The 20,468-nt window shown below is 50.1% G+C and overlaps 1 protein-coding gene across 2 annotated transcripts in view; it reads left to right on the forward strand.

The window, feature by feature from the left end:
* The window catches only part of ADAMTS2 (ADAM metallopeptidase with thrombospondin type 1 motif 2), a 228,170-nt gene that overhangs the window by 194,840 nt on the left and 12,862 nt on the right, over window positions 1–20,468 (forward strand). For both annotated transcript variants that reach the window (XM_068536537.1, XM_068536538.1), the window contains 7 exons: window positions 4,933–5,078; window positions 7,780–7,955; window positions 9,110–9,243; window positions 13,691–13,814; window positions 14,839–14,919; window positions 16,622–16,788; window positions 18,795–18,954. In XM_068536537.1, coding sequence (XP_068392638.1) covers window positions 4,933–5,078; window positions 7,780–7,955; window positions 9,110–9,243; window positions 13,691–13,814; window positions 14,839–14,919; window positions 16,622–16,788; window positions 18,795–18,954 — 988 coding nt within the window. The remainder of the gene's footprint in view (window positions 1–4,932; window positions 5,079–7,779; window positions 7,956–9,109; window positions 9,244–13,690; window positions 13,815–14,838; window positions 14,920–16,621; window positions 16,789–18,794; window positions 18,955–20,468) is intronic.

The raw sequence follows: 20,468 nt of genomic DNA on the forward strand, positions 1-20,468 counted from the left end.
ACAAGTTAGTGCATGGATGTATCATTTTTCTTGAATATGTGTCTAGGACTGGAATTGTTGGCTCTTATAGTAACTCTATTTTTAACATTTTGAGAAACTGCCAAACTCGTTCCCAAAGCAGCTGTACCTTTTTACATTCCTACTAACAATTTCTCCGCATCCTCACCAAAACTTATTACCTGTGTTTTTATTATAACCATCCCAGTGGATGTGAAGTGTTATCTCATTGTGGTTTTGAGCACCTTTTCATGGGCTTAATGGCAACTTGTATATATCTTTTTTGGATAAATGTCTATTCATTAACCTTTGCTTATTTTTTAATTGAGGTATCTTTTTATTATCAAGTTATAATCATTCTTTATACATTCTGGGTACAAATCCCTTATCAGACTGCTCAGATATATGGTTTGCAAATATTTTCTCCCATTATGTGGGTTGTCTTTTCACTTTCGTGATCGTATCATTTGATGTACAAAAGCTTTTAACTTTGGTGAAGTCCAATTTAGATATTCTTTCTTTTGTCACTCGTGTTTTGGTGTTGTAACTAAGAAACCATTGCCATTAGGTCAAGAAGATGTATTCCTGCTCTTACATTTGGATCTATGATCCATTTTCAGTTAATATTTGTGTAAGATGTGAGGAAGGAGTCCAGCGTTATTCTTTTGCATGTGAATATCCAGTTGTCTCAGCACCATTTGTTGAAGAGGCTATTCTTTTTCCATTGAATCACTTGGTACCTTTGTTAAAAATCAGTTGATCATATGTAAAGATTCTCTTAGGGACTCTGCATTCTGTTCCATGAATAATTTTGTCTGTCCTTATGGCAGGGCCACACTGTCTTGATTATTGTAGTTTTGTGGTAAGCTTTGAAATAGGGAAGTCTGAGTCCTTCCACTTTGTTGTTTTTAAAGATTGTTTTGGCTATTTCTGATCCTTTGACATTTGATATGAATTTTAGGAGCTGTTTCTCAGTTTCTGCAGAATTCCAGCATAAGTGTTGCATTGAATCTACAGATCAATATGGGGAGTACAGGCATCCCTCGTTTTATTGGACTTTGCTTTACTGTGCTTTGCAGACATGACTTTTTTTTTTTTTTTTTTTTTTACAAATTGAAAGTTTGTGGCAGCCCTGCATTATCAGTTGATGGTTAGCATTTTTTAGCGATAAAATATTTTAAATTAAGATATTACATTGTTTTTTTTAAGACATAATGGCACACTTAATAGACTACAGTATAGTGTAAACATAACTTTTACATACAATGGGAAACCAAAAAAATTCATGTGACCCTCCTTATTTTGATATTTGCTTAATTGTGGTGGTCTGGAACCGAACCAGCAGTATCTCTGAGGTATGACTGTGCTGCCATATTAAACTCTGATCCGTGAACATGGGATGTCTTTCCATTTACTTAGATCTTTGGTTTCTTTCGACAATGTTTTGTAGTTTTCAGTGTACTAGTTTTGCATTTTTTTCTTCAATTTATTCCTAAGGTTTTTTTCTTTTACTTTCTTTCTTTTTTTTTTTTTTGATGCTATTGTAAATAGAATTGTTTTCTTTTTTTAACTCAAAATACTTTTAATTTCTTAGTTGAATTACAATGTTGTGTTACTGCTGTACTGCAAAGTGACTCAGTTATACAAATATATATATATATATATATATATATATATATATATATATATTCTTTTTCGTACTCTTTTCCATTATGGTTTATCACAGGATATTGAATATAGCTCCCTGTGCTATACAGTAGGACCTTGTTGTTTATCCATTCTATATATACCAGTTAGCATCTGCTAATCCCAAACTGTTAATCTTATTGGGCTTCCAGTGAGTCATTTTTCTTTTGCTTCTTTTGACATTTTACCTTTGTCTTTCTATATTTGACTATATTGTGTCTGGGTGTGGATTTCTTTGCATTTACCTTACTTGGTTAAATTTCTTGGATGTGTATGTTAATGTTTTTAATCAAGTTTTGGAAGTTTTCAGCCATTATTTCTTTGAATATTTTCTACTCCTTTCTCTGTGTCCTCTCCTTCTGGCACTTTTACTGTACACACTTCAGTGAACTTATGGTCTTCCATGTTTCTCAGAGGCTCTGTTAATTTTTCTTTATTTTTTTCCCCGTCTTCTCTTCAGATTGCATAATTTCTATTGATCTATATTCAAGTTCATGGAGTCTTCTGTCAACTCAAATCTACTACTAAGCCCTCTAGTGAATTTTTCATTTGCTTTTGTACTTTTAAACTACAGAATTTCTTTTTCTTTTTGTTTGTGTTTTTTTCATTTCTATCTCTTTCCTGATGCCATTTGGTGAGGCATTGTTCTTTAGACATGGTTTCCTTTTGTTCTTTGAACGTATTTATAATAGCTATTTTGAAATTTTTGTCTGCTAATTCTAACATTTGGGCCTCCTCAAAGGCAGCTTCTGTTGCCTGCTTACTTTCCTGTGTATAGATTTCACTTTCTTGTTTCTTTTCACGTCTCAGAAATTTTTATTGAAACTGGACATTTTAGATGATATGTTGACGAAACTGGATATTGATTCCCCTAGACCTTGTTGTGCTGTTGTTTGCTTGTTTACCTGTTTATTTCTTTAGTGACTTGGATGCACTGTTTCAATAAATTTTATTTGCCCCACAGCATGCAGCTGCTGATATTGCCCCTCAGAGATCACAGCCTTGGGCATATGCATAGTCACCCGGGCCACACAGCTTCCCACCTCCACCCCCAGAACAGTGGGGTTAGCCAGGTTCTCTTTGTCTCTTTCTTTGATCTTCCAGCTAAACTTCTGGCTGTTCTGCCTCTATTGGTATCACACCCAATTAGCTTTCACTAGCTGCTAGCTGATGGTGTATTGTTTTTGGTACAGTTGCCCTGGGGTACAACTTGTCTACAGCCTGACCCAATTAGATTCTGGACCCTTCACAGAGGCAGGGTGTTACCAATATTTGAGGCTTGCTCAGACTCCAGGAGGGCTCTTAGCTGTCTTTTCCCTGGTTACACTTCTAGTTGGTTTACCATTTTACTTGTCGCTTACTAGCATTGTGGAGCTACCGGCCTCCTCTTAGTTGCTCACTACCAAGATTTCTATTGTTTTTGACAATGCCCTTAGGCATGAACTTCCTCATGCTCTGTTCCAAATACAGTTAGTCCTCTTAGGGTGAGCTATGGAGCTCTCAGTTCTGCCTCTCCCTCTGGGAAGACTACTGCACCACTGCGCTGGAGCTAGGAGCAGGGTGGTCCACTTCCAGAGTGACACTCCTGGTCTACGAATAGGTCACTGGATAGAGATAGTAGCTTCTAGTCTTCTTGGCTTTTCCCTTTCAGCATGGAACCTCTGCCCTACAAGCAAGCCAGAGAAGAGGCTACTGGGGTACTGTATTCTTGGTTTGCCATACCTGGGGTAGAGCCTCCAGTCTGGGAGTGAGGACTGGCAAAGGGAGTTCCCTGACTGGAACAGATTTTCTGCAACACAGAGTTGGGAGGTATGGGAGATGCCAGTGGCCTGCCTTTCCCAGGGTGAAACGATAGCCCTAGACTGGGAGCTGAGGAGACAAAGACCTCTGTCTTTTAGGCAGTAAAGCCTCCATCACACTGAGATGGGGAAGGAATGGGAGAGGGTTGTGGCTCAAATGCATAGACTTTCGCTATTCTTACCAAGATTTAGTAAATTTTCTCCATTTGTTGTATTGACCTTAGGACAATTTCCAGATACTTTATTTTTTTTTAATTGAAGTATAGTTGATTTACAGTATTGTGTTAGTTTCAGGTATACAGCAAAGTGATTCAGTTATATATATTCTTTTTCAGATTCTTTTCCATTATAGGTTATTACAAGATATTGAATATAGTTCCCTATGCTATACAGTCAGTCATTGTTGTCCAGATGATTTAAATGGTTTGTTTAGAAAATAATTTTCACCAGTTAAATAGCTGTTTTACTGAGGAGAGAGTTCACCAAGTTTCTTACAGCTCCATTCTAGGAGTTTCCATTTGCTGCCTTTGTAAATAAAGTTTTATTGGAATGCAGACATTCCATTCATTTATATGTTGTCTGTAGCCACTTTCATGCTCTAATGGCAGAGTTGAATAGTTGAAATAGAGAGCATGTAGCCTGCAAAGACTAAAACAGTTACTGTCTGGCCCTTACAGAAAAAGCTTGCTGAGGAATGACTGCATTATCTTTCTATTCTCCCTATGGAATACAATCCTACAAAATTATTGTCATATGAAGAGGGCATGAAAGAGTATACAGTTAGAACTGCAGGAAATGTTGTGTCCATCAATCAATTTGAAAAAAATCATTGTTCTCTGTTTTTGGTGGTTTGCGGTATTTATCAGTTTTTAAATTTTTTGTTTTATATTTTCTAATTCTAAATCAATATTCCATTTTATACCTAATTTAGTATTTTTAATTTTGCAACCTTCTTCAAATGGGCCCTAAATTGTATAAGCTTCCTCTCTGGACTAGGAAGGGCAGCAGAGTGATAGATTCAAGTTGTAGACCTGAGTTTCTTGTACACCAGTGTTCTACTTACTATATTCATGAATTTTTACCATGTCAACATATCACCTATCCTTCGTTTCCATATTTCTTTTAAATTGCTTATTTTTACTTAAACAGTAGACCTTACATGTCTCTAGAGTCACTGGTTGATGTGCCGCTTACATCTTTATGAATGGCGCTGTGTGGGTACGCCAGGCCGGGGGACGTGGTGTGGGGTGGGCTCTGGCTGCGGGGACAGAGTAGGCTGAACAAGGCACTGAGGATGGTGGGAGACCAGCGTGGTGGTCGGGGGAAGCTGGGTGGGCCAACACCTTCTAGGGGTGAGTAGGACCTGTTCTCCCTGTGCCTCGAGGGCCAGGCAGTCATCACGGGCACTGCAGGCTGAAGGGTGGGGGGCATGTGACCTTCTGTCTTTCAGCACTGCTTTAAAGGACACTGCATCTGGCTGACACCTGACATCCTCAAGCGAGATGGCAACTGGGGTGCCTGGAGTCCCTTCGGCTCCTGCTCGCGTACCTGCGGCACAGGTGTGAAGTTCAGGACCCGTCAGTGCGACAACCCACAGTGAGTTGGCCCTGATGTTTCCCAGCCTTCCTCGGTGGCAGCTGCGGTCCCCAAGGGCCCTTGCTAGCCAACCCTATCCTGCGAGGCCCCTGCGGATGTCAGTTCTGGAGAGGGTGTGAGGGCAGGCAGCTCTGGCCCCTTCTCATCTTCCTGGGAGGGACTGAGACTTAGAGAGGGGAGGGCTCATGCCACATAGCCTGCTGGGGCCAGAGCCAGCTCTGGAGACTTGGAAACATGGTCTTCTGACCTGGTGGCCTAGGGCCATTCCTCCCACTTGGCCTGCATCCTACTCTAGATACCGGCCTCCTCTGCTCTTCTTGGTTGAGGGCATCAAGAATAGGAGGTGGAACAGAGATGGGGCAATGGGGATAAAGAGGAGGGCTCTCTCGGGTTCCAGGATGCCAGGAGCCTGAGCAGGAGAGCAGCTGTTTGCAATCAGGCAAGAGGCAGTGTCAGTGACATGCCACCATTCCCAGCTGCCCAGGGGAGAAACAGCCTGGAGATGCTGCCCGAAGGCCCGCTGGACTCCCACCTCCACCCATGCTCCCCATCCTGCTTCCCAGGCAGGCCCCATCCCCTGTGCTATCCTCAGAGCTCCCCTGGGGCTATTACAGTTGTCTCAAGATGAGACTGACAAGACAAGAAGTTAGAAGCTCAGAGGCTACAGGGTGCTGGGTGAGGACTTCCAGGTTCTGGTCCAGGGTGCACAGTCAGAAGAGCAGAACTGGCCTGACAACCCCTCTCTCCCCCCACCAGGCCCTGACTCCTCGTGGTGCCTGATGCTGGGCTCTTGGGGTCCAGGGGACTCACCCCCAGGTCTGGCCCCGGGGGAGATCATGCAGGTTCTGGGTGCTCTATGTTCTGTCCCTCCCCACCTGCGCACTCTAGGGATTTTCTTACCCCTCTGGCTGGTTCAGCCTTCTTGGTGGCAGCAAGGGACAGGGGCAGCAGTGACGTGAGCAAAACTGCCAGAACTGCCTGCCATTCCATCTCTTCACAAACACTGTTGGGCCTGGAGAGTAGCTAACCCCTGGCCAGTGCCAGCATTCCGTGCACAGCAGTGACCATCAGACAACACAGATGCGCCACACAGAGCTCTGAGCACGGTTCATTTATGCCAGACTCACTTGCATCCGCGGGGAATATGCACAGCTGCAGCGCCCAGAGCATTTCAGAGCCCACAGGCCCCACACAGCCTCTTTGTCAGCAACGCCAGTGCGCCCCGTGGGCCTCCCCTTTCGTGTGTCCTCCTGGAGATGACAGCTGGGCCTTATGCTGCCCCATCTTTAGTTGCTGCTCCCTGGCTCAGTAGCTTTTCCTGGGACACTGTGGCCAGTGTGAAGACTCCTGAGGTTCCCAGCTGGGCCCCCGCTCACTGGATTGAGTTCCCTCTGTGTTCTTCGCCTCGCCACTCTTTTGATTGCAGAACTGCAAACAATCTACAGCATGAGCTCAAGGTCTTCAATTTCTCTTCCTCCCTGGCCTCCCTTGAATTCTCCAACTCACATTCTCTTTTGGAATTATCATGGATTTCCATTTGAATCTGTATGGCTCCCGTCTGGGCTGGCCGGGAGCTCCAGCGACAGCCCGACCCCTTCCTGCTTTTTCCTGCTGCACGATGCCCCTGGGCTCCCCACACCTACACCCAGGCCTGCACCCCCTCCTGGTGACGCCCTGGTTGGTGTTGTCATTGGTCTGTGGTCCCATCAGTGGCCCTGGTGTAAATCTCAAAGTCACCCTTTCTTTCATGGTCCCCATCAAACACTGAGGCCTCTTGGTTCTTTCTCCACAAATTTCTCAGATTGTTATTTCCACCGACTTCCCCTGAGAACATGGCACTGTGCAAGGAGCCTCATGGAAGCCAGCCCCTTCCATCATTCACTCTACAGTGCTATATGCTATACATCCATCATCACAGCAGAACATGACTTTTGCCCAAGTCTCGGGCGGACCTCGGGTTCTGCTTGGCTCTGCCATGCCTAGCAGATGGCAGCACTGAAGCCCCCCAGCTCCTCCCAGGGTGCTGGCCTGCCATGCCCCATCACCCCACCTGCCATGGGCACCTGTTGGCCACCAGCTGGCGCCTTTCCTGTGGGGTTAGTGCCTTGTGGACTGCTGATGTTCTCAACAAAGTAAGGAAATTACAGAAACACAGCCCAAGTTTTCTTGAGATGGAGGAAAGCTGGAGATGGAGTGTCCACTGTGTACCTGACACTTGTTAAGAACACTTGTAGCAAGATTTCACTACTTCAGAATTGCTCTGAGTTCCCAGCGTATGTGAGGCCCAGGCCCAGGCCCGGATGTAGGGGAGGCTCACCCAGCTCCACCGCCCTGGGGCTTATGGCCGGGGGCACAGCAGAACCTAAACACCCTCTTACAGCTCACTGTTGATTCACCGCCACAGCTACAAGAGTTGGGATGGGGGTGGGGGGTGCACAGGGGCTGAGTAGATGCTCCCTTCCCATGAGGCCCCCGAGAGAGGATTACCAGCGCCTTCTATAGTGATGCTGCAAGGCCCTGGAGGCTGGGGGATAGCCCAGGTCCTGCGGCTGGGACAGGGCAAGGCTGCGTCCCTTCACTCAACAGAGCTGCCCCCTGACCCCCAAGGATCAGGGATTCCCCCCAGATCCCACAAGTGGAACCCCGTGTGCTGGCCTCTCCCTGGCACTGAGCTGCAAGACCTTTCTGCTTTCTCCTCCAGCCCAGCCAATGGGGGCCGCACCTGCTCAGGCCTTGCCTACGATTTCCAGCTCTGCAACTCCCAGGACTGCCCTGACGCCCTGGCTGACTTCCGTGAGGAGCAGTGCCGGCAGTGGGACCTATACTTCGAGCATGGTGATGCCCAGCACCACTGGCTGCCCCACGAGCACCGGGATGGTGAGCCCTAAGGGGAGTGGGCATTCAGTGTACAGGCCAGGGCACACTGGGCCACTGATTCTGCATGGGCATGCCAGCAGAGCCCACCCTGGGCAGGGTGGCTGCCGGCTTGGGGCTCACGGCAGGACTGCAATCCCAGAAGAGCCAGACAACTGCACCTGGCCAAGGATGCAGCGGAGAGGGCGGGGCCCAGCTGGCCCCAGGCTCCTGTGCTCGCCACCCAGTGGACAAGGCTAGCGTTGCGCCTTTACCCTGGCTCAGCCATGAGGTGGAGGGCAGGGGTGGAGCCTGCCAAGGGATCAGGTTACTTCTGATCCCTCTTCTTTCAGTGGGAGCTCTCAGTTCCAAGTGACTTGAACTGGTTTAAGCATCAAAAGGCATTTGTTGGCTCCTAGAACTGAAAAGTCTGGTAGTTTCAAGCATGAGAGTGTTTGTATTTCATTTGGGTCCCCCTCCCACTAAATGATGGAGAAACACAGTTTCCGTTCCTTCCAGGCATTGGACAGAGGAGGGGAGTGGGGACTGGGGCCTGCTCTGCTGTCTCCATCACCCCATGTGTGTCACACCGGCTGAGCACCTGTTGCAAGCCCCACGTGTGCATTCAAGGAGGCGGTGCCAGAGCAGACAGATCCCCCTCTCAGAGGGAGGCTTTGGTCTGGCGAAAAATCAAATAATGACGTGGTGTCATAGTGACCTCGGAGGTAAATGCTGAGAAGGGAAGGTGCCAGGGACCCAAGACTGAATCAGGGGGCATCTTATTTGGGGTTTCAGAGGTTGACTGAAAAGGGTCTCCAGGTAGAGACCTGGTAAACAGCCATTTTCCCTTCCCCTCGATATGGGGGGGGTCTCTGGGCAGGGCCTCGGGAATCTGAGATCTGGCTGCACCAACAACAGCCTGCCTCAGTTGAGAAAAGCTCTTCCTAAGTCCCACACTACAGGGTCACGAAGGGAGTTGCAGTTATCTGCCCCCTTTCGCTTTCTCTCCTGGCCCAGGTCAGGCATGTAGGGGGGCGGGTGAATCGTAAGAAGACCCTCCTGGGTGAGAGTTTCTCTTTGCAGGGTGCTTCCCTTTAGCACACTTGGGAAGGAAACTGCAAGCAAAGTGAGCGGTGCAGCTGGCCCTCCTCACCAACACCCCTCTGCTTCCCTTCCAGCCAAAGAGAGATGCCACCTCTACTGCGAGTCCAAGGAGACTGGGGAGGTGGTGTCCATGAAGCGCATGGTGCATGATGGGACGCGCTGTTCTTACAAGGACGCCTTCAGCCTCTGCGTGCGTGGGGACTGCAGGGTGAGTGCCACGAGGCCAGTGCGGTGCCACGGGAGCAGGGGCAGCCGCAGCTCAGGGCCTCAGCTTTCTGGGGCTTTGGGAAGATTCACTGAGGCTGAGCTTGCAAAGTGTTGCAAACAGCATCTAGATCAGGGCAGGCTCTCAGCAAATGTTGGTTCCCACCCGCTACTCCCTGCTGCCCCTCTCCATGACAAGGGTTCTCAGACTTGAGTCTGAGGAGCCACTTGAGGAGCTTGGGGCTCCACCTCAGAGATTCTGCTTACATAGGTTGAGGCTGTGGCCCAGAGCATGAGTTTTACCAGTTTTACCAGGTGATCCTGATGCACATGGTCCCTGGGGGACCCCTTGTGAAGCACTCACTGCCATGTCCTTGCACTCCTCTGGGCACTGGACAGCTTACTCTCGATCAGGGTGGCCCACCATGGCTCTCGTTGGTTTGGCTCTTTGTAGAAATGCCCTGCTCTGTTTTCTGTTACTTTATTGTCTTTGGCTTCAATCTTAGGCTGTTACAAGAGACAACTGTGGGGCACACTTGGCATAAAGTAGTAACATGAGTGCAGAACTGTCCCGTCCCCTAGAAACACCTGGAAGCCTCTGTGTAGATGAGACTGATTGTAGGTGTCAAAGAGGCTGATTCTCATCTTACCTTCCTGAGAAACGAGCATCCTCAGGATGTCCCTGGCAGAGAGCCTGGCAGAATGCCGCAGGCCCCCTGGCGGAGACGGATGAGGCTGGAAGAGCAGGGAGGTGGGGTGTGGAGTAGCTGGAGGCAAGCTCAGGGATTCTCTCCAGGCACGTGATTTCAGTAGGACTGCAGCCAGCCGGGAGGGCAGGCCATACAGTCTGCTCATACTCCAAACACTCAGCCAAATACTTAAAGACAGCAGTGTCTCCCCTGTACCTGAGGGGTTTTAATTGATGGAGGTGACCAAATGATGACACAGAGAAGTCAGTGCCATTGAAAGAAGAACTTATTACTTACATTTCCTGAGGGAAGGGCATGGCATGCTGTGCAGGGCCACATGGAGAAGCACCAGATTCAGTTGGGAGGCAGAGGGAGCAGGAGAAAGTCTGGGCCAAAGCTTTTATTGGGGTTTCCATGGCAAGGCAGGCAGAGTAAACAGCTTGGGATTGGCCAGTTTGAATAATTCTGGCAGGAGTGGTCTCTAGATTCCTGGTATCTGACCCTGGGATGATTTAGGGCAGAGACATATTGGCTTAGTGTGTGAGAGTTTGATAAAGGGAGGAATCAGTTGGTTTGTGTATGAAAGGTGTGCTTCCATTGCTGTCCCTAAGAACTGACTAGCTAGCCCTGGGAGGGGCGGTCTCTTCTTGACTAGCAAGATTTTTAAGATGTCAAAACATCATAACACACAGAAAATATTAAAAACTGTGATTAAGAGAGGCCGTAGCATGGGAAACATTTAGTAGTGGAAGTAGCTTTAGATGGCAGCTGTGCATATGGTACAAATATAACAGGGAAGTAGGAACACTAATTCACCCTCTTGGTTAGTGGGCGTGTCTAGAGCTTCACTCCTGACATTGACAACTGGAGAAGAATAGGGTATTTCATTAATTAATGGTGATTTTGAACAGATAACAGTAGAATGATAGAGTTTTGCATAATTAGAAAATGTTTACATTTATATATGGTCACATTGCAAAAGTTAGAAAACAAAGGAGACAGAAAGGTTGAAAACACACAAAGGAAATGGGAGTAATAAGATGAAATGTAGGAGTCCTCACAATACATGTGAATGTGAAACTCTTCTTTTAAAAGAATCTAATATCCAAGTGGACGCTGTCAATGAGAGAATATCAAAACACAATGACTCAGGAAGTTTCAAAGAGAAATGACAGCAAAAGACATGTCAGGAGAATAAAGACACACACACACACACACACACACACACACACACACACACACACAGAGCAGGGAATCAGGAATTAAATGAGGCCATAAAGATTCTGATTCTAATTCCAGTTTGGAGTATTTTCCCCCACATGTCCAACAAGCAATTCTCTGACACCAGCTGGATGTTGTGGGCTGAAAAACATTGCATAATGTGAGAGATGTTAGTTAAGTTTTATTTGGGGCAAAATGAGGACTATAGCTCTGAGGAACTGCTCCAAAGAGGTAAGCGGAGGTCAGTATTATGCACGATTTTAGTGAAAGGGGGTACGTGCAGTCAAGCACACATTGTGGCAGAGGCTTGCTGCTGGTCACAGGGAGGTTGCTGATAGTCACCAGGAGCAGATGTCACCATTAATGATTTTGGTGCTTTCTTAGATAGAAGATGCAAGAATTTATGGGTTCATAAAATCTTCTCCTGAAAATATCTAACTCTCTGAAGGCCTGTTCTGCCAGTTTTTCCCAGAGCACAAGGGTGCCTCATTCCTGATCTCCACCCTGAACTCCTTTCAGGTGTGTTGAAGGTCAGCGACTGCAGTGGCTAGTGACCTAATCCTTGTAGAAGCAGAAGGCAAGTGCCAATTTTTAGTTGGCAGTGTCCGACAATTCAACTCAGTTCTGACACTACCAACCCAGAGATAGCATCAGATCCCACAAGTTAGGGCCTCAGTCCTATAAGATGGCCCCCTGCCTTCAGATGCCAATCACAAGTCCAGGTTGTCACCTGTGCTTCTGATTAACAGGCTGTAGATTGGAGGTTCCAACAACCCCCTCCTTGGGTTCAATTAATTTGCTAGAGTGACTCTTAGAACTCAAAAAACAGTTACTAGATTACCAGTTTATTATAAAGGGATATAGCTCAGGATCAGGCAGATGGAAGATGCTTAGGGCAAGGTATGTAGGAAGGAATGGAGCTTCCAGGCCCTTCCAGAGCGTGCTGCTGTCCCCAAATCTCCATGTGTTCACCAACCCAGAAGCTCTCCAAACTCCACCCTTTTGGGTTGAAATGGAGACTTCATTACAGGCATGACTGACTAAATAATGGGTCACTGACCAGCTACTCAACCCCACCCCCCATAAAGACAGCATTATGGCTCTCACCACAGGAAATTCCAAGGGTTTTAGGAGGTCTAGCCAGAAACTGGATGAAGACCAAATATATATATATATATATCATAAATCACAATATCACAACCGCCCTGGCGGGACAGGAGGTTCTCCCCACCCTCCCTTCCTCTCCCCTCCCTCCCTTCCTCTCCCTCCTCCCCTCTTTCTCTTCCCTCCTCCTCAGCGTCAGCTTCATCCTTCAGGCAACGTGTGACTGTTTACAAGGACATATCCTGTCATCTGGGCAACAGCCCTGGCAGGCCTTGCTGCTCTGACTCCATGTCACAAATGTGGAAACAAACTCGAAGTTTCTCTGAGACTGCGCTGCCAGGAAGTGGCTCTGTAACCCCTTCATAGTCTAGAGACCCTGCCCTCAAAGGTCTTTGTAAGACAAAAGTCAGAAATCAAAGAGCAAAAGTAACACAATTTTGTGAAGCAACTGTACTCCAATAAAAAGATTTTTTTTAAGTGTGTATTTTAAAAAAGCAAAAATAAAATATGAAGAAGAGATATCAAAAAAAATAAATAAATCAAAGAGCAAAGGGAAAGGAAGCAGTCTCACAAGAGGCGGTGATAGGAGGATCCTGAGGGGTGAATTGGCTCTGGGCTTTCTGGCAGACAGGGCAAAGAGGGAAACCTGTGTTGCTATGGTGTACTCTAGGACAGAGAGGGAGCAGACCAGCTAGGAGGAGAGGTTGTCTTCCCTGCTGAGTGTGGTCATGGATATGAAAGTGGCCTCAGGCAGTGTGTTCAGACCCAGGGTCTGCTCCCCGCAGAGCTCTGGGGCCCTGGGAATGGTGTGCTATCGGCAGGGCTATAGAGAGTAACAGAACCGGAATTCGTTACTGCCTCTACCAGGTGGCCCTGGGCAAGGAGCGTCCCTGCTCTGTGTGGAACAATTTTCGATACTAGAGTGGACAGTGTTGAGAGGACTGGTTGAGAGAATGAAGGCACAAGTGTTCCTACCAACTCTTGTCACCTCCTGCCCAGACACCCCGAGGCAGACTGAAGAGGACACTGTTCCTGGGGGCAGTGTGAGGGAGGGACATCTTGGCCTAAGCTTTGGGTGCGAGCCCTGGAGGGACCGCCTCTGGGGCTGCGCTGCGTGGACGGCCGGGAGAAGGGGCAGAGGCGATGTCTGATGTGTCCATTAGGATGCCAGCGTGCTGTGGCAGGACAGCCTCAGGACCAGGCCCTGTTTAGGCTGTACAGAGCCCTCCGCAGGTCACACTGTCCAGACGAGTGGATGAGTGAGGGGGGAAAGACTGGTCCTTGGGTGGGCACACAGGGTCTGTCTTGCTCCAAAGCCCCCTCTCCTTCCCCTGCATCAGGAACTGCTAAGAAGGGATGCCCAGACCTGGGCTGTGGAGGGAACAGGTGGGGAGAGGGGGTCTCGAGTGTACACTGCACCTCCCCACCCCTCTGCAGAAGGTGGGCTGTGACGGGGTGATCGGCTCCAGCAAGCAGGAGGACAAGTGTGGTGTGTGTGGAGGGGACAACTCCCACTGCAAGGTGGTCAAGGGCACATTCACACGCTCGCCCAAGAAGCTCGGTGAGTGCGCCCCTCCCTCCCCCTGCCCAGGGCACCCAGGCCTGAATGTCTATAGCACCTGGCCGGGTGGCTCTGACTGCGTTCTCCGCTGTTTGCGGGAGAGGGGCTGTAAGTCTGGGAGGGTGAGGTGGAAGGGCAGGGGCAGCTGTGCCAGGCCCCAGGGTGGGCGGGGGCAGGGATAATGCCAGGGTATAGGTGCCCAGGGTGGGTCTTAGAAGTCTTTATTTGAGGGCACCCTCCCCAGCCCTCCAGGGCTTTCCGGTCGCCAGCTGGCCTCCCTTGCTCGCTGCCCCCAGCCACCTGTCAGCAGGACTTTGATGGGCTGGTCAGTGCAGCCTGTGGCCTAGGGACATGTAAGCCTGTCCCCACAGGGCCACAGGATGGGGCTGGGGAACTTGGGGTCCCTGGCCAAGGTGGGTTCTGGGAAAACAGACCGCTTGGTGAGCCTCCTTCCACAGTGGTACCTCCGTCTGGCTTCGGTGCTCTGGGTGGGCTTGCAGCAGCTGACTGCTCTGCCTCTGTCCGAAATGGCGAAAAGCCACTTTGGTTCACCTCTTTTGGAAGAAGGCCATGGGACAAACCTGCCAGACTCCACTCAGAGCTGGTGCCAGGGTGCCAGGAGCTAGCTGACCTTCTGCATCACCCCACGTGAGCAGGCTGTCTTCAGTTTGCGGATTAAGCCACTGAGGTCCAGGGAGGGCAAGCAGTTTGCTGAAGTCCTCCCTCCTGGATGTGGCATCTTAGCTCCGTGCCCAGGTGTGACTCCAGGGACACTCATGAGGACGCCCACTAAGTTTTCAATGGAGGAGGTTGAAGGAGCGCCTGGATTTGAAGATGAGCAAAGGGCTGTGGCTGGCTGGGATGTGCTAGCTTTCCCGTGGACCCCTCTCTGGGTGGGCAGTCAGGGCCCATAAAACACTGGGGGCTCTGGAACCACCTTCGAGGGCAAGGCCCTCCTGGCATTGTCTGCATTCTTCGGCCTCTCCCTTCTCATTTGGCTTTGTCTCCCCACATCCCAACAAAGGTTACATCAAGATGTTTGAGATCCCGGCAGGAGCCAGACACCTGCTTATCCAGGAGGCAGACACCACCAGCCATCACCTGGGTGAGTGTCGGAGCCCAGACGGTGCAGTGGATCTGCAGCCTGACTCTTCCGGGGATCAGGGGCCCAGCTGAGAGGCGTGGCTGCAGCCCCGTCTCCCCTGTCCCTGGCCTGGCCCACCTGGTGGACGTCTCCTGGAGTCATTCCCCAATGGAGAGGCCAGGGGTTGGGATCAGAGGGCTTCCCTGGCAGCAGCTGTGGAGGGACATGTGTTTAAGACATGCCACACCTCCCCACCCTAACTCCATCTCGAGGCCAAGGGGGAAGCCCCCTGTCCACTGGAAGGCAGGCAAGGTCCTTAAGCAGCGGCTGCTAAGGCCAGCTGGTGGATGGGCTCCCATGATGTATTTGCGTTTTTTCATTTAGTTTCATTTTAAATTCAAGTGATTCTTTTGGAATAGGGATTCCTGGCATCTGTTGAAAATTTGGATATTCTAACAACTCTGAGTGCCCCCTTCTCACATGGCAGCCCCTGTGGGGCTGTGCTCCTCCAGGCTGCCTGGGGCTCCCCAAAGGGGCTTCACCCACCCATGCCCCCCACCGAGTTGTAAGGCCGAAGTAGGAGGTGATGCCGGGGTCACTGAGGGGACCCCATACAAGTCCCTTACCCCAGTTTGGGTCCCGACCTTCCTCCCTGTGCCCTGGAGGCCAGACTGGGTCAGGGGCTCCATGATTTGCCTCCACCTGGCCCCCGCCGCTGACGCGAGACAGACACCACTCTTTTTAATATGAATTTTTCTTTCTTCCTTATTTTAAGAGGAGACTTTATGTTGCTATCCCAAAATGCAAAGCCAGTGGCACTTGCCTTAAGTAGAAGGCAAATATAAAAGTTGATCCCTGAAAAAAAAGACACTTCTACCTAAACACTGTTTCCTGCCAAGGGCTCTCCCTGCACAAGAGGAGGGAGGGTTAGTGACAAGCTGAGGACCTCCTGGCGCCCGCTGAGGCGCTCAGGGGATTCTAGGAGACTTGCGAACGGAATGATTTCCTCACTCTTTGATCCCATGATTTTCGTGCCCAGTCTGTGACACCACCTAAAATCTTCCAGCAGCCCCCCTGCAGACACCTTCCACTGTGGGAAGCGTGGGGCTTCCTGACCAGTGGAGTCTCGGCTCCTAGACATTCTTTGTGGATGCCTAGTGGCCAGAGTGGTCCCCGGGCCAGGTCAGGCCTCTTTGGGTTGTAGGGAACTGGTGGGGACCCAGGCCGAGCCACAGTTACCAACGGGGTGGGGACACATATGGGATGTATGCTCACCCCAGGGAAGGAAGCACCCACCCAGCCCTGTGCCCTGGTGTCCAGCAGATGCCCCTCACCCGGGGGGCTGGGGCAGGGAGGGCAGTGGTTCTGAGAGCCCACTGAGTGTTCCGAGTAGACAGCAAGGAGGTGGCCTTGATGCCCGCCGAGTCCCTTGCCATGTAGCATCTCTTTCAGGGCCTGAGGGACAGATCAGGAAAGGGCCCTGGGCCTGGCAGAAGGGCAGGGTTAGAGGGAAACCTAGTTTTGGCTGAGAGACAAAGGGCAAGTCAGGTTCCCGAGGTGATTTGGGCTGTCAGTGGGAGTGACGGGCCCCTGGCAGAAGACAGCTGGGAGACGAGGGGCTCTGCTCCCTGTAACTCCCCCAACCTGTTCAAACCAGCACACCCTGCCAGCCTTCCCGCAGTTCTGCCCCTGGGTGACATTGGCTGTCTTCTGCCATTCTCAGCCATCAAGAACCTGGAGACAGGCAAGTTCATTTTAAATGAAGAGAATGATGTGGATCCCAACTCCAAATCCTTCATTGCCATGGGTGTGGAGTGGGAGTACCGGGATGAGGATGGCCGGGAGACGCTGCAGACCATGGGCCCCCTCCACGGGACCATCACTGTCCTGGTAAGTCGAGGCAGGGGCCAGGCCCACCGCCTCCTGGCTGCCCAGGCAGGGGGCAAGTAGCTGCTAGGGAAGGGATGGAGGGGTGCCTGGGAACCCTGAGCCGCCCTGCATCCTTCGGACCATGCTCTGAACGGCCTCTCTGGCCTGACTCTTGGACCAAGGGTCTCTATCTCTGTGTCAGAGCAAGGAACAGACATGGAGCCACCAGTTGGGCTCTGGGCCCTGTATCAACCCCTGGGTGACTAAAGACAAAATCCCCTGCAAGCGATTAGGTTTCCCCCTCTGGGTGACATTCATGACCACCTTTCGTCACGCTTATTCATGTCTGCCACTGTATCCAAACCCAGCAACTCTCTGGGGGTGACCAATGGGGCTCAGGAAATTGGACTGCTAGACCCAGGTCACACTAGACTTTGTCCCTGAGCAGGACTGGACCCCAGGTCTCCTGAGTCCAGGACCACAGGCTGCTCCTGGTGATGGGAGTACAGAGGGGGCTTGATTTCCTAATCCACTTTTTAAAAATTAATTTTAATTGCATACATCATATATTTTATCAGTAAAAAAAGTTAAAACACTACAGGTAGGGCTCAGGTGACTTTTGCCCCTCCGTTAAGGTGAGCACACCTTGGTTGGGTTCAGGCACCCGGACCCAGCGCCCCACACCAGGGTGCGCAGCTGTGGGGATGGGGTGTTTCATGTGCGCTGTGCTCTGCTCTGCTCACCTCAGCTGCATGTACTTTTCATCCCCAGAAACGCCTTTGGTGCCCTGCCTTTGTCAGTGCATATACAGTCAGGCTGCAGTAGCTGCCATTTCTGTATTGGTAAATTCACCTACCGAAAGTATTTCTAATCCCAAAATCAATACAGGCGTACCTCAGGAGATACTGCAGGATCAGTTCCAGACCACCGCAGTAAAGCGAATATGGCAATAACGCAAGTCACATGAACGTTTTGGTTTCCCAGTGTGTGTGATAGCCTTAGGTCTAAAAAAAACAATGTACATACCTTGATTAAAAATACAAAACAAAAAATCAGTTACGATAATAACATCAAAGATCACTGATCAGAGATCACCATGATAAAAGTAATAATAATGAAAAAGTTTGAAATATTGTGGGAATTACCAAAATGTGACCCAAAGACACAAAGTGAGCAAATCCTGTTGACAAATGGCGCCAATAGACTTGCTGGATGTGGGGCTGCCACAAAAGTTTAATTTGTAAAAAAACGTAATATATGCGAAGCGCAGTAAAACAAAGCTCCATAAAGCGAGGTCTGCCTGTACTCGCAGTGGAGCAGGGGAAAATGTGAGGAGGCGGAACCAGGCGAGGCTCTGCTTCTTGTTTCAGCTCCTACTGTAAACAAGCGTCTTTTTCACACACTCTATTTACTGCCATGTTGTTCGCATTTTTTTTAATTAATTAATTTATTATTTTTGTTTATTTTTTTTTGAATTTTTAAAATTTATTTTTTATACAGCAGGTTCTTATTAGTTATCTATTTTATACATATTAGTGTATATATGTCAATCCCAATCTCCCAATTCGTGCTCTCGGGGGATGATTTCATTGTTTAAAATGGCCCCAAGCATGGGTCTGGTGTTCCTCTGAGCAGGAAGCTGCAGGTTTGCCCTAAGGAGAGAAGGCATGTGTTAGATGAGCTGCATCCAGGCACAAGTAACCGGGTGCTGGCCATGAGTTCAGTGTTAATGAATCAATGGCATGTACTAATTAAGGTGTCTTTAAACAGAAACGCACATAGAATAAGCTTATGCATTGACTGTTGATGAAACTGTCACGACCAGAGGTTCGCAGGCCCTGACGCCGTGTTCCCCTGCGAGCAGCAGTTCAGTACTGGCAGATTCGGTGTTTGCCGGGACTTTCTAGAACCTGACTACCGTGAATAACGAGACTTGGCCGCGCATGTTCCTCGGGCTGACCTTCCTAACCTGGTCGCCGAGGGAGGGTGGTGGGGGGCAGACACATTCACGTCCGTCTCCGGGGCAGGTCATCCCGCAGGGGGACGCCCGCATCTCGCTGACCTACAAATACATGATCCATGAGGACTCGCTCAATGTGGATGACAACAATGTCCTGGAGGACAATTCCGTGGGCTACGAGTGGGCCCTGAAGAAGTGGTCTCCCTGCTCCAAGCCCTGCGGTGGAGGTGAGGGGCCTTCTCAGAGTTGGGGCCCCAGAGGAGGTCGGGGCCGAGCGGGAGGGGTCTCCTGGATGAGGAGCTTCCTAAGCCCATGGTCCCTGCTGACTGCCTGGCATGAGGGATGTGCCAGGTATGAGAACACTAGACCCAAGCCAGTGACCTTTGCCTGGGTGACAAGGGCCTAGCCCCACTAGGGAGGTGGCAGAGGGTGGGCAGGAAGAGCAGGTGCTCAGGGCAGCCAGGGGTCATGTGTGGGGCTTGGATGACACCAGCACCCACCTGCATCATGTGAGAGGGAGGTCTGGCCTGGCGGGAGGTGGCTGTGAGGGTGGCTTGGATGGCTTACTGTGACATCACGAGGCAGGTCGCAGGAAAGGCTCAGGCCATGCTGGAGACCAATGAAGAGGCCCCTCGTAAGATCCCTCCTTTCTGAATGCAGAAAGGCCTTTCCTCGCTGGGGCAGGGCTGGGTGCAGAGAGGTCCCACCTGCCTTGGACGTCAAAGAGTCCACAGTTGGGTGGGACATAACAGACAGACAGGACGTTCTGATCTGCCCAGTGTAATCACTGCTCCTAGGGGGCTGGCGGAGATAAAAGGCAGGAGAAGAGAGCCCAGCCTGCAGGAGCAGGTGGCCAGGACAGACCTCCTTCAGGTGCCATGAAGGGTCCCACACCTAGACAACAGAGGGAGTTTGCCCAGTGGGCGGGGCACCCACTGCCGGGCCCAGGCAGATGGAAGGCTCCTCTTCCAGTGCTCCTGCCTGGGCGGATGGCACCCCAGCCTTCCACTGAGCCTCCCGGCCCCCTGGATTTTATCAGCACATCCTGTTGGGTCTCCCTCCTGCATATCTCTTGGACTCATCTGCTGTTACCATCTTCCCAGTCCTGGCACCATCCTCGCTACCCAACTGGCCCCGTGTGTCCACTCTTGCCCTCAGAGTGACCTATTAAAGGGGCAGATCAGACCATACGCCTTTCTGTTATCACAGTTTTCAGAAGCTCCTTCTGCTTTTGGGATAAAAAACAAAATTCTCCTCATGGCCTCCAAGGTCCAAGCAACTTGCTGACTTCTCCCACTGCCGTTGGCACCCCCAACTCTTGCTCACTCAGCCCTGTCCACACTGGCCTTAAGTGCTTTTCCTGGACACGCTATGCTCCTGCCTCAGGGCCTTTGCATAGGCCATCTCCTCCCCGGGGAGCCCCCTCCACCGCTTTCCCACTAAATCAGCACACCTCCATCCTCTGTTTCCTGGGATGCCCAGGCTAGATCAGGCTGCCCAGTCATATTCTCTCATGTCTAACCCACTAGGCTGAGGTTTTGAGACTTGGCACTGTTGACATTTTGGGGTCTATAATTTTCCGTTGTGGGGGGTAGTCCCGTGCATTGTAGGATGCTGAGCAACATCCCCAGCCTCTACCTGTTAGATGTCGGTGGCATCTCCTCCCCCAGTTGTGACAACTAAGTGTCCCAGACATTGCCAGATGTCCCCAGGGGCAAAATCTCCACCAGTTGAGAACTGC

This window comes from Eschrichtius robustus, chromosome 2 (genome assembly GCF_028021215.1).
Source record: "Eschrichtius robustus isolate mEscRob2 chromosome 2, mEscRob2.pri, whole genome shotgun sequence".
Taxonomy (NCBI): Eukaryota; Metazoa; Chordata; class Mammalia; order Artiodactyla; family Eschrichtiidae; genus Eschrichtius; species Eschrichtius robustus.